Raw genomic sequence first — 15,650 nt, 5'->3', positions numbered from 1 at the left:
ACTGTGCCAATTTAGCAACATTTTGGATTTGAAGCTGACGAAAGCGGTGTCCTGACCAGTTGAGATGAACTTTTGTCAGACGCCCTGTTTCAATTATTGCTTTTGCTCGCTTTGAAAGTTCTATGATGGAAGAAAAACAGCTGAACTGTGAAGTTGAAAAAAGGAATTATCTTTACGATGCCTTCTTATGTCACTAAATAAGGTTTTTTGCTCAAGCTGGCTGGACGGAGATCACCAAAAAGCTGAAAGTTTCTTGTACGGTAAATGACTATTGCTAATAACGAGCTAGGGTACTTGCTGTTGGCTATGTTGCATGTTATCTCAAGTAAATATCACAATATGAAGCTGTTTTACTGTTTTCTATTTTGAAAGTATAAACACAGGAACATAGCAAGCACTCACCTGTCTTTGAAGTAGTTTCCATTATGATCTCAAGAGTACAGCTGATATGTACTGGTTTGTTTACATGATGTAACAGAGGTGCATACTTGACGGACAATGTGTGTAACAGAGTCAATACTGCTCATATGTCACTGCGTTGAGATAAAGGCAAACACCTTAACTCCACATTCCTCTTCTGGGTTTTTAAAGAGTATTTAATTAAGTCAGAAAATAACATGGTGTGTACTTTGGGAACTGAAACAAGCAAAGCTCTGTTAGAATGATGTCATCAGCCTCTGAGAGCTAAATTCGTTTTGATTTAGTATCTCCATTGTGCAACATGTACTTTAAAAAAGTTCCGCTCTGCAGTGGCAGACAACATTACAGTAAACAAATTTATTTTAAATTACAACTTCAATGACACTACACATTTTCCACTGAATACCTTACACCAGTGAAAAACAAAGCATGCCCAGACTTTGACTATCCTCATTTTGAAAGTACCAACAGCGGAAGCCAAGTGTGACTGAGGCTGCTCTGAGCCTTTTCTTATTCCCGGACTCTTCAGTCTAAAGTCACAAGGTTGTCACAGGAGGGGAGGAGTGTGGATCCTGTAAGAAAATAAGGAGATGTATAAAAGTGACTATAGTTCTCTTATCGGAGAAAAATTTGAGAATATGCAATCCGATAGGATGATAGGTATGACAATCTGGTGCACTACACTGCCGAGGGTGTATAATAATTTTGCGTGGACAGCGTGCTTTTCCCTATCATCGCTGAAATGTGATTGGTTCTCGTTGGATGGACTCTTTGAACAAGCCTCTTTAACTATGAGAGTTCTCCATTATCTATAAGGATGGAGGCAGACATTGTATCGTTAATGGAAACAAGACTAATGAGGGGCACCACACTCGAAGCAGAGTGCACACTTGAAATCCCATCATGCTATTCCATAATCTGTAACAGGCCTTCAAACCACAAATGGAGGCTGGCCTCCAACATGCTCAGATGCAGGCAGCATTCTGTTGTGATTCTAACAAAAAAAAAAAAAAAACCACTGTGGAAATGTAAGAGATGTGGGCTTGTGAAATGTGTAATGAATTCTCTCAAAGGATAGGTTTATAGTTTTCCAAGAACAAGAACTGTGGATTTTGTCTCCTGTCACATACATTATGATCACATTAGGAAGGGATCTTTTCACTGTTAGTGTGGAAGGTTTCAGTGTGCATATGGACGTGTGTATTGAAAAAATGTGAGCCTAATTCAGCTGAAATTGGGCAAAAGGCAGTGTGCATCCTGGACAGCTTGCCAGACTACCACAAAGCTAGAGACAGACAACCATTCATGCTCACATTCACACTTACAGCCAATTTAAAGCTACCAGTTAACCTGACCTGCATGTCTATGGACTGTGGGTGGGAGCCGGAGAACCCGGAGAAAACCCACGCTGACACAGGGAGAACATATCAACTCCATACAGGAGGTGCTCAGCCAGCCAGCTGATTCAGACCCCCTTGCTGTGAGACGACACTGCCCTGCCCCAGTTCTTCAAAAAATTGTGAAAACAAAAACAGCATTAATTTTGACACATGATTTTGATTTAATTTTAGTATTTTCGTTAAGTACTGTCAGTTTCATGCAATAAGTAACAACAATTTATTCTTTACTTTTAGTCTTTGATAAAATATTTACATCAGTGTTACATGTAGCCTGCCATGTGGATAATTTGTCTCAAGTTATTGCCTGTGCAAATTTCAGCCTAGTCCTCCTGATGCATTTGATGATATAAATATACACAGAAAGTAAAAGGTTCTGTATGCAACAATCAGAGCATTGAAATAGCAGCAAACCACTACTGGCTATGTAAAGATATAGTGGAGCAATGGCATCCTGAGCAGAGAATGAATTCAAGCTGCCTTTGTGTGTGTTGTAATCCGAGCTTCTCTGTCGTTTGTTATGGTAAACTGGTCCAGCCATGTACATGTGTTGTCCACTGGCAAGTTCATTGCCGTCGCTCTGCACTGCTTTCATCTGATGGTTATAGTAATATCGGGACAGTGTTGTCTCAGAAGCATATAGTGCCTTCCCTGCAGTTCCCCACTGGTTAGCTCTATTAATTATTTGGTCTGGCGCAAGTTCCATGTATAACTTGCTCTGTCTTGTGTTTTCTAGCTTTTCCTGGAATTCAGTGGATGTCAAGGTCGCATTCAGATAACTCATACAATCTGAATTTTGCATGGGACCCTTTTAAGTTGAGAAATATCAGTTTTTTATTTTGGTTTTCATACATACAGAGGAATGTGCTGGAATAGTACTTGATCATGATAGTTCATTCTTGACCTTGGGAATTGCACGACCAAATGATCCTAACTCAAGCAACTCACTACTACTACTACTTTCAACTACAAATCAAAGTCAGAGTCAAAGTCAATGGTGAAGACAAATAGATGCAGTTCAAAACTCCAGAAAAAGCTAATAAGTGCACCTTGAGTTCAGATAGTTTTATCACAGTGCTGCTGTTTACACCAGTCATTCATCTAAGAACACCAGGCAAACTCTTCTTCTACCCTCATGTAGAGCCACACACTGCAGTTGTCGGTTTACTGCAGTCCAGCATTTTTCATTGTTCACTTGAATCACTAATCAGACTCTTATATCCGTGTGTTTTCACCGCTGTCTTGTGGTAGTTAGCAGCTGCCAGCAGAACTCCTATAAGTGCTGTCTCGAAATGCTATCAAATGACCCTTTGGACAAGCAGTGCAGCCAAAAAGACTCCGATGTAAAACTAGCATAGCAGACTGAAATTCACTGGGGGTACGAATTGCATTACAGTCTCCATTAGCCTTTGACCTCGTCTGTCACAGAAATAAGAGCTAAGTAAGAGCTAGAAGACCACTCACAGGTCAGATATCCAATAACAGCTCTGTCGGCACAGTAACAGAGAAGCCCTCAGTCGATCAATACATTGAAACTAAGTCAAACAAGGATGTGACACTGGACACAGTACATCACACACACAGAAATTACATCTCTCCTTTCCTTAAGTTGGTATTGGTGTGTGTATGTGTCTGTGTCTTTAGGGTCTTGTTGTAATCAAAGCAGACTTATGGCAAGTGTTAGGAGTGTGTGTATCAATAGACAGACAGGCAGACATCTGGATTTCACAACACAGCAGGTATACACATACACACATAAGCACTTGAGGCACCTCACACACACACACACACACACACACACAACCTCAACACATCATTTATCTCTCTGTTTTCTCTCTCTCTCTCCATCCATTTACCATCTGTTGTTGTTGCTGATGTTGCTTTAAGGTTCAGTTCAGCCAGGTCATTACACATTCAGCTCTTTTCATCCTGTTTGTTTGAATTATATTTTGCCAAAAGCCTGCCCGGTGCACCTTGGTTTGACTTTGATTGAACTTAGCATAACCCATGTGATGTTATCTGGTCAGCAAACACACTTTTAATTCAACTCGCAGTCAAAACACTATTTTTTTATTCCCTCGCTCCAGGGAATTAGATTTTAAATTTTGATATGAGAAACTGTTTCCCAAAGCAAGGGGAGATGTAAACAGTGATGGGAATTTTTATTTTACATCACCTCCACGGGTTACTTTGTCATGCAGGCCAGATTTTTTTAAAGGGCATGCTGGTGGTCTTTATCATTGTAGAACTCCGGTTCATTTTTGCTCAAGTTCGTCTTCATGCTGCGCTCCAGCTCTGGCCTCATGCTGACATCTGTACCGTTTGTTTCTCTCACTTGTGTTGGTGTGTAGCTCAGCAGTTTGAGCACAGCAGCTACAGGGTTAGGGGCTTTGATGTCTTTAAATTGCATGCATTCTAAAATGTAAACTTCTGGTGTTTTTAAGTGGCACCATTCTTTCAAAAATACAAAGACCTCACTGACGTGGTGTCTGCACTTCTGCACCTCTCAAAGATCAGCTGTCAGTCAAACAGGATGTTCTGCTGATGAAGTTTAGTCTCTTTGCCTATTCAGCTATAACTGCTCATGCTAACCAATCAGTTCTGCTGCTGATGACAATGTGTAATTCAGCATCCACTTGTTTTCCAGATGACTGTACAAAATTTCAGGGCAATCCTTTCAACGCTTTTATTTCTATCTTGACAAAAGTGTTGGACTGACCTACAGACTACCACTGTAATACACAAAAGTAGACATTGCTAGCAAACCTATGTAATAAGCATCAAACCTGGAGCCAGCTAAGACAATTAACCTTTCTACAAGGTGGTCAGGCATAAATGCATTCAAATGCCGGGAGGCAATAGAGGAAATGCTGAGAGAAAGTCACTGTACAGTGCGTGATGACTTCACACTAAATGCTGCAATGCAGTTTACCTTGCTCTGAGTTGTACCTTGCGCTACAACTATTATCACAAACCCATTTTAGAATGCTTTACACAACAGTGCGACCGTAAGCAAGTTGACCACCAGCCCACTACTTATTTTTCAAAGCAGCAAACAATGATAATTGCAGGAGAGACAGGAAGAAAGAACAGGCTCATTATTAGTTTATGATAGTCCATAAAAATGCAGTGCAATGAGAACGTACTGTGTCCCTACTCTACAAGCCATCAAACTGTAGAGAAACCATTACACTTTCACACCTGAGGTCTATATTACAATAAAGGACTCTGACCATGTCACCAGCTCTAAATAAAATATACTGTGAAAATGGCATGTACCTGATTACTGCACAGCAGCAGTCATTAATGACAATGTGGACTGTAGCTTTCATTCTTGCTAATAAGCTGCTGCGTGTTTCCAGATGAACTTGGCTCTCTATTATTAGAGTTCAAGCTGACAGATGACAAGTGATGATATAATAGGCTGGTAGAAGTTGACTGGTGTGACTTTCTACATTATGTGAACACGCAAGAGAAAAACTTGAAAAAAACAAAAGATTATAGTTGACATTTTTCGAATGGATGGATGAATAATACCAAAATAAAAGTCTTATATTTTCACTGGTAGGTTTATACTACATAGGAGTAACCCAGAAAAGGGGCATCATATTTTCGAGGTGTACGTCCATCTATCTGTCCGTCTATCCATCTGTCCGTCCATCTCATTCTCACGAATGGAATATCTCAGGAGGGCTTTGAGGGAATTTCTTCAGATTTGGCAATGTTCTCTCGGACTCAAGGATGAACTGATGAGGATTTCATGGTCAAAGGTCACTGTGACCTCACAAAACATGTTTTTGGCTATAAATTAAGTATTTATAAGCTAATAGAAGAATAGGAAGAAGAATAGGAAGAAGAAAAAAAAGACATACTTTATTAATCCCTGAGGGGAAATTCATTTTTGTTCACTCTGTTGTCACATACACACATGCCAGAACTACACACACATGCACAAACAGGACCTGTACATGCATTAAATTGACAGATGTCACAGCAAGGGGCTACCCAAGCTGTTGAGGGTTCAGTGCCTTGCTCAAGGGCACCTGGGTGGTGCTTAGGGAGTGAGCTGGCACCTCTCCAGCTACCAGTCAACACTGGACACTCAAGTCCTCAACCGGACCATATTTGGTCCGGTTGAGGACTTGAGCTCGTGACCCCCTGGTTCTGAACATTTCTACTGTAACATTTTGGGGTATTTTAACATCTGGGTCACTGGGGATCAACTGGCTTCTGAAGCCAGCCTCAAGTGGCCATTCAAGGTACTGCAGTTTTTGGCACTTCCACGTTAGCTTCATTTTTCAGTCCTGGAGGATGTTGCTTAATCATATTGTTCTCTAAAACATTTTTGTTTGCCATTATTCAACAGCATAACTCAGGAGCAGAAGGCGAGACATTTTGGTTAGATACTGAGTTGGCTAGTTTCTCTGCAGCAACATCCATATTTAAAGCATTGTCAACTGTCATGGCTACATATGAGTCTGGACAGACGAGGTTGGAGGAGGCATATGACCATGAGGTGGTAATTAGTTTTTAATTTAACAAAAGGTGAAATCCTCAGTACCCCCATTTCACACATTGCTGAATGCATTTGATTCCCAGCTAACACTGCTGTACTGTACGTTCACCTTCTCTTTTCCCCACTCCGTTCTGTAACAAAACTAAAATGTTTTTGTCCAAGTCAATAATGGATGCTTGGATGCTCTGAAGTGCAGTCCATGTGCTCACTCTATTTTTGGAGTGAAAATTCTCTCTCCCCTGTCGGTCATGTTTCTCTGCTCGTCTGAAATCTGTGTTTTGTTTGTGTGTGTTGCAGGTTCCTCGGTGTGCCCCCAGGCAGAGGCAGTTGCCCACTGACTGGCCCGCTGCCCTTTGACCTCATCTACACCGACTACCACGGCCTGCAGCAGATGAAGCAACACATGGGGCTCTCGCTCAAGAAACACAAGTTAGTGGGTGTGCTTTGTGTTGGCGTGTGTGAGCTCAAGCATCTCCATTTTCTCACTGTATGTGTGTGTGACTTTACCTGCAGACATTGTGTGTGTGTGTGTGTGTGCGTGCGTGCGTGCGTGCGTGCGTGCGTGTGGCCCAGAAGTTTTCTAGGCAGGCAGGTACGTTTATTGGCTGTGTTTATGGATTAATTATTGCTGGTGATAAAGTGTACATGTCTCTGTCCAGATGTCTGACTGTAACTCATGCAGCTTGTTAAATTTGCACACTCTCTCTGTCAGACAAATACACTCACACACACACACACACACACACACACCTGCATATGTAGTTTTAATCAAACCATTCATCTCTATCATTTAAAGACCCAAAAATGCCCAATATATCAAACACATGATTTTACATGTTGTGTTGTAATTACACAATTGCACAACACACACATACAAACTAGCACTACACCACCTGTCATGCACCATTACTCTTCACAGCAAGAGTAATTTAAATGTCACAAGCAGAACAAGATTGGAGGCATTTGAGAAATTGACAACTCAACATGCACACACATTGGGACACAAGTACATGTGTTCGCCTGTGGAACGATTTCCAATCAAACCCTGTTTCCACAGCTTATTGTTGCTGTTGTTTTAATGCAGTCAAAAGCTCACTGTCAGCAGCAGGGTGGCGATTAAACACAGAAAGAAGAAGGGATAGGAAGACAGGAGGAAAAAAACAGGAGACATCTGCCTCATGAGAAAGAAGAAAGATTAGTGAGATGTTAAAAAGAAACAGGCTGAGAGGTTTTTTTGTGCTGTTACAAAAGTGTGCTTAATGGCTTTTGGCATTGCTACAAAGATGGAACAACTTGGAAACTAGGCCATGACAGTCATGAGACCGAGGCTACAAAACACTAAAGTAATACCCAAAACAAGAATTTGAAGTGCCACAGTGCGTTTAAAGAAGAAAAAAATATAGCTGCACAACCCTGCAGAGCGCACCAACACAAGCTCGTATTATCTTCAGAGGTCTTCCAAGTTGTTGCCTCAGAAACATGTAAGATTGAAAGTCCAGCTTGAGCGTTGTCCTTTCTAGCCCCTTAAAAACAGCTTGCAGTCACCCCCCTCTGTCCTACTTTCATCATTCCTGGTCCAATAAATTGGCCTCTCTGTCTAGCCCCCCGTATGAGGTGGCAGCAATTGACATTTTGGTTTCCTTGTTCTTGCTCGCAGCGTAAACCAAGCAACAATGAAAGATAAAAGAGGAGAGGGCATGTGTGAGTATAGGGGGCCAAATGAAAGTGAAACAGAGAGACGAAGAGATGAAACAGTGAAAGTGTGTGGCAACAAAGGAGAAAAGAGAGAAGAGAGAAAGAGACACCACAAAAAAACAGAGGAGTAGAAGGTGTCTCGAGTCTACCTGACACCACGTATAAAGGACCGCTCCATGTATTTTTAAAATCCAATTATGAGAGAGAGAAATGCATTATGGGTGGGCCGGGGAGCTATTTTCCCAGCACACCAACCTGTTTTGCTGTCTCTTTCTTCCTCATGATTTGTCTCTCGCAGACACACACACACACACAATCCCACAGTTCCCCCAGACAAGATGCCAGTCAGCCAGCAGTCTGCACCTAATTGCTTGCTGAGGTCAGCAAGTCCTTCCGCTCCATCATTACCGTGCAGAGTCCTGATTTCTGCTTTCCTTAACAGAATGTGACTTTTAGTGTTTGTATGAGACGCTCTTTTGTTCACTCAAAAGCTCGCGGCGAGGGAATTATCTGAATGTTTCAGCAATACAGATGGAACGAGGAACATCTATCCTCACTTTCATGAGAGGATGCGCTTCAATGATTTCCAATATATGAAGAAGAATGGCCAGGATATTCAGTTCTCTGGTCAGGTGCAGATTTATTAACACAGAACAAGCTTTAAAGGGGACCTATGATGCTCATTTCCAGGTCATATTTGTATTTTGGTTTCCTACTAAAAATGTGTTTACATGTTTTAATGTTCAAAGAACACTATTTTCCTCACACTGTCTGCCTGGATATATCTGTATTCACCATCTGCCTGAGATGCTCCATTTTAGCGCCTGTCTCTTTAAGCCCTCTTCTTGACAAACCTCAATCTGCTCTGATTGATCAGCGTTTTCTGATCTCCCTTATCTGCACTCTTGGCAGCCAACTCGGCATCACCGCACCATCATTGCAGTTGGGCGAATGTCTGTAAAGGACCATAGCATACTAGCATTTGCTGAGAAAATTCTTTTCAACCTAAATCTTCAGTTCTCAGGCAGAAATCTGATCAATATCAGGGAGAAATTAACGACTTTCGCAAGCAAGATTAGGTTTCCCTGATGTTAGCATGTAGCTACATTTAGCAGTGTAGGCTACGTCATGTAAGTACTTGCAGTGCCTGGAGCAGATGACCACATAAAGAAATCCATCACGAGCTGATGTGATCTTGTCTTGAAAAAGCATTGGAAAAAGAGTCTGAACAGTGTGAATCCTGAGGTTTCAATCCATTCTCAATTCTAGATCGTCAGATACAAATGCATTTATTTCAGGCACCTTGACATCTCATAGCAGTGTACAAGGGAACCTTTAGCCTATCTATATATAACACACAGTTTAGGCAAGTTTAGGCAGCAGAGTCACTTGGTTAGGTTGACAAAAAAGATCATGTTTTGACTTAAAAAATATGTTTGTTACATAATGTAACATCAGTTTACGACGACTGTATGTGATTTACAACGTACGATGTTACGTTAAAACAACATTGACATTTGGTTTCACATGGGATCAAACTGTGATATCCAGGATAAAAGTCCAGTTCTGCTTTGACCCCCCCCCCAATCAGATTATCTCTTTGCTCTGAGTATCAAGTTGTTGCTGCAGATGGGATACACTGGAGATAGATGAAAGCCACATAGGTGTAACAAAGCATCAGTATTTGACGCACTGGGAATGACATCAGTCTGAAGCCTGAACTTTTTGCTCACAGGGATTACTTTACACACGTGGACCTCATTATTTAAAACTTTGGCCATGTTTAAGATAAAAGTCTGTCATTGTAACATTATATATATATATATGACAGAAAATAAGAAAAAGCATAATAGGTCCCCTTTAGAGAATTCACTCACATTTACAGTCAGGTGAATGGTGTGTAACACACTCCAGTATTTCGTGTTGATCCGCCGTGAGGCAAGAAAACAACCCTTTTTTTAAATTTCCCCTCTACGGTATTTACATTTAGATTTTATTTATCTGGCATTTGTCCCTAACCTGTTTATCCATTTATCTAAATCCAACAATTCCACTATCCCCAGAGGTTTAAGACAGGTCAATGATATACCGATTCACCTCTCTCTCCCTCCCTTCCTCTCTCGCTGTTTCTCTCTCCTTCTCTTGCCTCGTCAGGTTAGACCAGTCCAGTTGAGCCCTGTGTGCTTAAAGGCATCATTAATCAAGTGCTCTGAGCTTTGGGGCCCTTCAGCTCCCTTTAATTACTTTTGTTTTATGTTCCCACCGACATCCACATTCATTTATTATGCCTGGACAACACGATGCCTGTCCTGTTAAGAGTGTTGTTGTGTTTGTGTGATTGCACGTGAGTGTGCGCGCATGCCAGGGCGCATGAGTGCACGTGCGCTGCCGTTAAAGATGCTGAAAACCGATAGGAGATAGTCTTAAATCACACCCACTCATCTGATAACAGGACTAGCATATTGATTTTCTCTGCATGCTAAATTTACTGCTCTGATAGAGCTGGCTCGGAGAAGATATCCAAGGGAAGGCCTGAAAAAAAAAAATCCCTATGACACAAGACGGGCCTGTGCCTCCCTGGAGCCTGCTGAATCTTTGGGGACACATCACTTGCTTTTAGAATTTTTCACTGAGGTATCAGTAACCAGTTGTTTGTTTTGATTATGGTACAGTTGACATCTCGCTCAAACTCACTTAAACGTGATACTTCTCCAAGGTTAGATTCTCCACAGCACAGTTACTGATGTCTTGGGGATCCTTTTGCTGCTTAATGCAACAGTCATTTACTGTTGCTTCACAAAAATCCAAGAGTTTCATTTCTTTATAGGATAATGATAGAAACAGATATAAAATACACAGTACAGAGACCGCCAGAGAAAAACAGGGTGACGTAAAGAACTTAACATAATACATAAAAGAGAAGAAACAAGGATTACAGTATAGTTTTAATATTTTATAATAATTATATCATGCAGCTAGGTTAAAGGACTGATGTGGTCGCGGGTGCGGGAGTGTGTGAGAAGACGGGCAGCTGAGTTAGTTTTGTTTTGTGTTACAAATTGTCACATGAAAACGTACCTACATCCAGGGTGTTATTTTTACATTGCTATCAGTTTGATGACCTTCTTTAAGATATTAAAGATGTTATCATTTTGAATATACTATAATTTTGAAAGGGATACATCAGTCCAAGATGTTCAAAATTTTCTGAACACTTACTGTATACACATATAAGGCCTCGTCAACATGTGCATGGCTATATTTGAAAATGTAGTTTTTCCCTTTGTGGTTTTGTCCACACACAGCTGCACTTTTTAGGTCACTGAAACTGTATCTTTTGTCAAACTCTGTCCAGGATGAAGGTTTTCATGAAGTCTGTTTTCAGTGTAGATGTGTAAACAGGGAAAACTGAGTTTTTGGCTCGAGACGTCAGAGTGTGCGCCGTTATCTCCATTATGGGGCGTCAAAAATGAAGCAACATTTAATGCAATGGTGGACGTGACCAAAGTAGTGCTGGCTTTTACTTTGCTAACAGGACTTTTTACATGTTTATTCACTAATGTACAGTTACTCTTCCACTATATTGAGGAATAGAGGCATCAGAATGTGCTACATAGTTCACTGCTCCAGGTAGCCTTCCAGTAATAGCTATTTTTCAGGCCTCTAATTGGCCAGCATCTTCTTTGTATGGCTTTAGGGTTACAGTCATAGCGCCACCTGTTGATATGCTGTGCTCTTGACAGCATCTTTTCTAACAGTGCTTGGGATTTTTTTGAAAACAAAGTAGTGAAACTCCCTGTTTACAAAAACCCCTGTGTCAGTGTGGACTAGGCCAAAAAGAACATCTTGATCAGAGGCCCAACCTTTTGGTCTCTTGACAACACTTAAACAGCTCCTGACTGTTCTTGCTCTTAGGCTTCTTTTCAGTTATGTGCACCTGTGTCATTCAGACTTTTCCCCAACTTACAGTGACTCTGCTCACAATTAAAATGACAACATTTTAAACATCGCCACGACTCCATTTCATATTTAGTATGCTCAAGTAGTTCTACCTTGCAAAGTCTGAGTCAGACTAATGGGTGAGGAAGCTGCAGCATCTGCTAAAGTAATGGGGGATAAATGATAGATGGAAGAGAGAGCGCTGTACACATCATTGCACATTGAAAGAAAGAAGTCACAAAGATAAAGGTAACTACATAATCTAAAAAATGTAAAACTGCCTGTAGCACAACAGTTGTCATTGTTTCTTTATTCCTAGCTTGTTTCTTCATACACTTATTTATCTTGTTTTTGAACTGCACTCTGTGACCTTTATTTGAACAAACCGTGTAACACAAGCTGTTAAACACAAAGATTACCACATGGGTGAGGTGCAACAACTGTGTTAAAGCTAATTAATCACACAGATGTTACTAAAATGCTGCAATGAATGTGCAGTCAATGATGACGTACTGTGGTGATTTTTTTTTTTTTTTTTGGTTTTCTGTTTGTTTGTTTTTACACCAGGACATCATTCAACTAAAGCAAAGTCCAAAATACCAAATATAACTAATATATCACTACTATTGCCACTACTGTATATTGGAAAGTACCATTTAACAAACTATTTACAGTTTTGAATTAAAGAACACTCAACATTTCTGTCTTGACACAGTGTATGCATCAGGACATTAGTGTACTGACACATATTCATACTTCATAGTGACATGTTATTACATGACATTGTATGTGTTAACATATACATAATATTACTAAAATATCTAGAGACATTTGAAACTGAGTGTCACGGAAGAAGATGTAACAGTGAAATTCTGTGAGTAAAAAGTCTGTGTGGTGGTCCTAGCTTTATTATGCTGCAACTGTTCTTTCCTCAACAGTTAAGCAAACAAGAGAAACAGAGAGAGACAGTAAACAGAAACAAAGAGAGAGGCAGGATAGAGGCGTCTGGGGTGACAGCAGTTAACTGGCAGCATCAGCCAATAACTCTGCAGTGCATCGCTTTCACTCAGGCAGTAAAGGAATGTCTTTCATCTCTCACTACTGCTGCGTAAGGTGTGGTGTACTGGTGTGGGCAACTTATTGTGTTATTGTCAAGACCACCTAAACCGAGACTAAGTCATGTCCAAGACCAGAGCATATCCAGACCAAGACAAGAGAGGTTGACACTAAGGCCTGGATATATTTGAAAACATCGCCTTTTGTTCACATGGAAACTGTGGTTTAGATCACTAAAACTCAATCTGTTGTTAAACTCCATCCAGGGTGAAAATTTTTAGGAAAAATAAGTTTTGGGCTTTAAATGTCACAGTGTGTCCACCATTGTCTCCTCTGTGAGACATTTTGTGCACTGGCTGATATGGCCAAAATAGTGCTTTTTCTAACCTGAATGTAACAAGAATGTGCTGCATATGTCACTGCTCCTTGTAGCTTTCTAGTAATAGTTTTTTTCTCCAAATTTATGATTGGCTAACATCCTCTTCTTCTTCCTGTGGCCTCAGGGCAAGCATGTCCAAAGTACAGCCCAGGGGCCAATCATGGCCCGCAGACTGATTTTAAACAGCTTGTGGCTTGTCTTTCAAAATATACCATATGTGGCCCGCCACAAAATACTGGTTAATCAAGCAATTTCATTTTGCATTTTTTTTCTCCATTCACCTCAAGATTGCAGGACTATGATACAGACAGGTAGACATGCACCAAGTAGGAACTACGCGGGTGGAACTCGTGTATAAACAGATGGTAAATAAGCAAGTAAATGGTTACCTAGCAGCAACACATTTCCTGCGACATAGTAGGAATGTCATAGAAGTTTCACCACAGTATGAGATTATATCAGTTTTTTGACTACGATACGATATTTGCTGTTATCAAAAAGTCAGATATGATTTCGATTCGATTCAGTTCAGAGGCCTGTGATCAATATGAGACCATATCAGTTGGTAGGAGATGTGCTCAGACAGAAATGGTGACACAAACGTGCCACAGTAATATAAAAATTTAAGCATATCTTAAAGATGACAATATACATCACTGCTTTCACTCTGCATCAATGTTATTGGATCATAGATCATTAAATCACGATCGATCCAGGTTGATGACATTGTTACACCTCTACTAGGTAGCAGACATGGCCGCAGCAAAGAAGTATTAAGTCGACAGTGAGGGTGGTCGCTTTCAGGAGCGATGGAAAGTTGAATACTTTATCAGTGACAGATGAAACAGTTGTGTTTAGTTAATTTGTATGTGATCTTTATTTTTTTAATAACCCATATGATGGGAGAAGCAGTGTCCCCCAGGGTTTTTCATTGTCTAATCTGGCCCCCATTCAGAAAACTCTGGACATCCCCGCTCTAGGACTGTGCTTTGGCATGCTGTTGACAATACTTTTAATTGTGTGTTTTTTCACTAGCATTGCTTGTGTGGTCAATTTTTTTTTTTTTTTTTTTTCTTTTTTTTTGAGAGAAAAGGGGGGGGATGAACCACGTTTTCAAAAATACCCGTGTCCATGTGAATTAGGCTCAGTGAGTCCCACACTGCATGACACACCTACGATAAAATGTGCAACATGCAAACCACAGTCCACATTACCATAAAAAGCCATGCAAAACAGAAGAAGATTCTTCGTCATTCACTTCTTTTATTGCCACACTGTATCTCTGTATATGTACAAGTGTACATGAGAAATGTCTTGATAAAATAATCAAAAGACATTGCAAAGGTAAATTTTGTGTGTGGGAATTTCTCTTTGTTTTCTATGAGCAAACAAATACAGACAAACACTAAAGAGCTGAAATCAACTTAACCACCTTTATTCAACACCAGGCAATCTAGTGATAGCCTTGCAGTTGTGATCTTTATCTGTGTTGAAATAAAATCTCAAGTCTCTTTGTCTGAGACTGAGACAATACCAAGTAAAAATGTGGTTGAGTCTGAGTTGAGACCGAGACCTTCTAAGAACCGATATAAAGTACTTCAGCACAGAAATGATTTTGTACAAAAAAATATTTGATTGATTGGCCCGAGTCAAGCATAATTAAAAAAAAAATAAAAACCATACTGTCTGTTGTTGTCCAGTCAAATCTCGGTTCATCTTACTCCCCTGGAGCTAAAGCTGAAACTGTGGGTGACAACACACCACCCTGCCATATTCCCTTCACCTCGTAGGACTGCTGAGCCTTGCTGAGCAGCCGTTTAACCCAGATTAGCCCCATACTCTGATCTCCCGATAGATATTCAGCTCAGCTACTCCTCCGCTTATCCCCTCTTCTTCCACTCCTTTTTTTCCGCCTCCCTTCGGGGACCTCTTATCTGTGGGCAAAAACATTTTCACCGTTTCAGAGCTGGCGATATGTGATAGCACAGGTTGGAAAGAGGGAGGAAGAGAGACAGGGCAGAGACAAGTGAAACTAACATTTACCATTAATAATTCATCGTCAGCTTTCTGTGACCCTTACAAATAGACACACAGCATTTTCCGCAGAATCTCATCTTTCCTGCCTCAAAACAAGGCTGCACAGATAAGTGCATGCTTTTTGACTCTACTGCAGATAAACCCATTTTCTGAGCTCCTTTCTGCGATAAATCACCGTCAATTTATTGGTTGGAAACATCTTAAAAGTGTC

General features: G+C 40.6%; 1 protein-coding gene across 1 annotated transcript in view; it reads left to right on the top strand.

Moving 5' to 3' along the window:
• The window catches only part of LOC125886060 (alpha-1,6-mannosylglycoprotein 6-beta-N-acetylglucosaminyltransferase B-like), a 159,004-nt gene that overhangs the window by 118,929 nt on the left and 24,425 nt on the right, over window positions 1-15,650 (top strand). Inside the window, exon 9 of the mRNA XM_049571993.1 lies at window positions 6,631-6,762. Within this exon, the coding sequence (XP_049427950.1) occupies window positions 6,631-6,762 (132 nt within the window). The remainder of the gene's footprint in view (window positions 1-6,630; window positions 6,763-15,650) is intronic.

This window comes from Epinephelus fuscoguttatus, linkage group LG3 (genome assembly GCF_011397635.1).
Source record: "Epinephelus fuscoguttatus linkage group LG3, E.fuscoguttatus.final_Chr_v1".
Classification (NCBI taxonomy): domain Eukaryota; kingdom Metazoa; phylum Chordata; class Actinopteri; order Perciformes; family Serranidae; genus Epinephelus; species Epinephelus fuscoguttatus.
The sequence above is the reverse complement of the archived record's forward strand: the minus strand, read 5'-3'. Positions and strand labels throughout refer to the sequence as shown.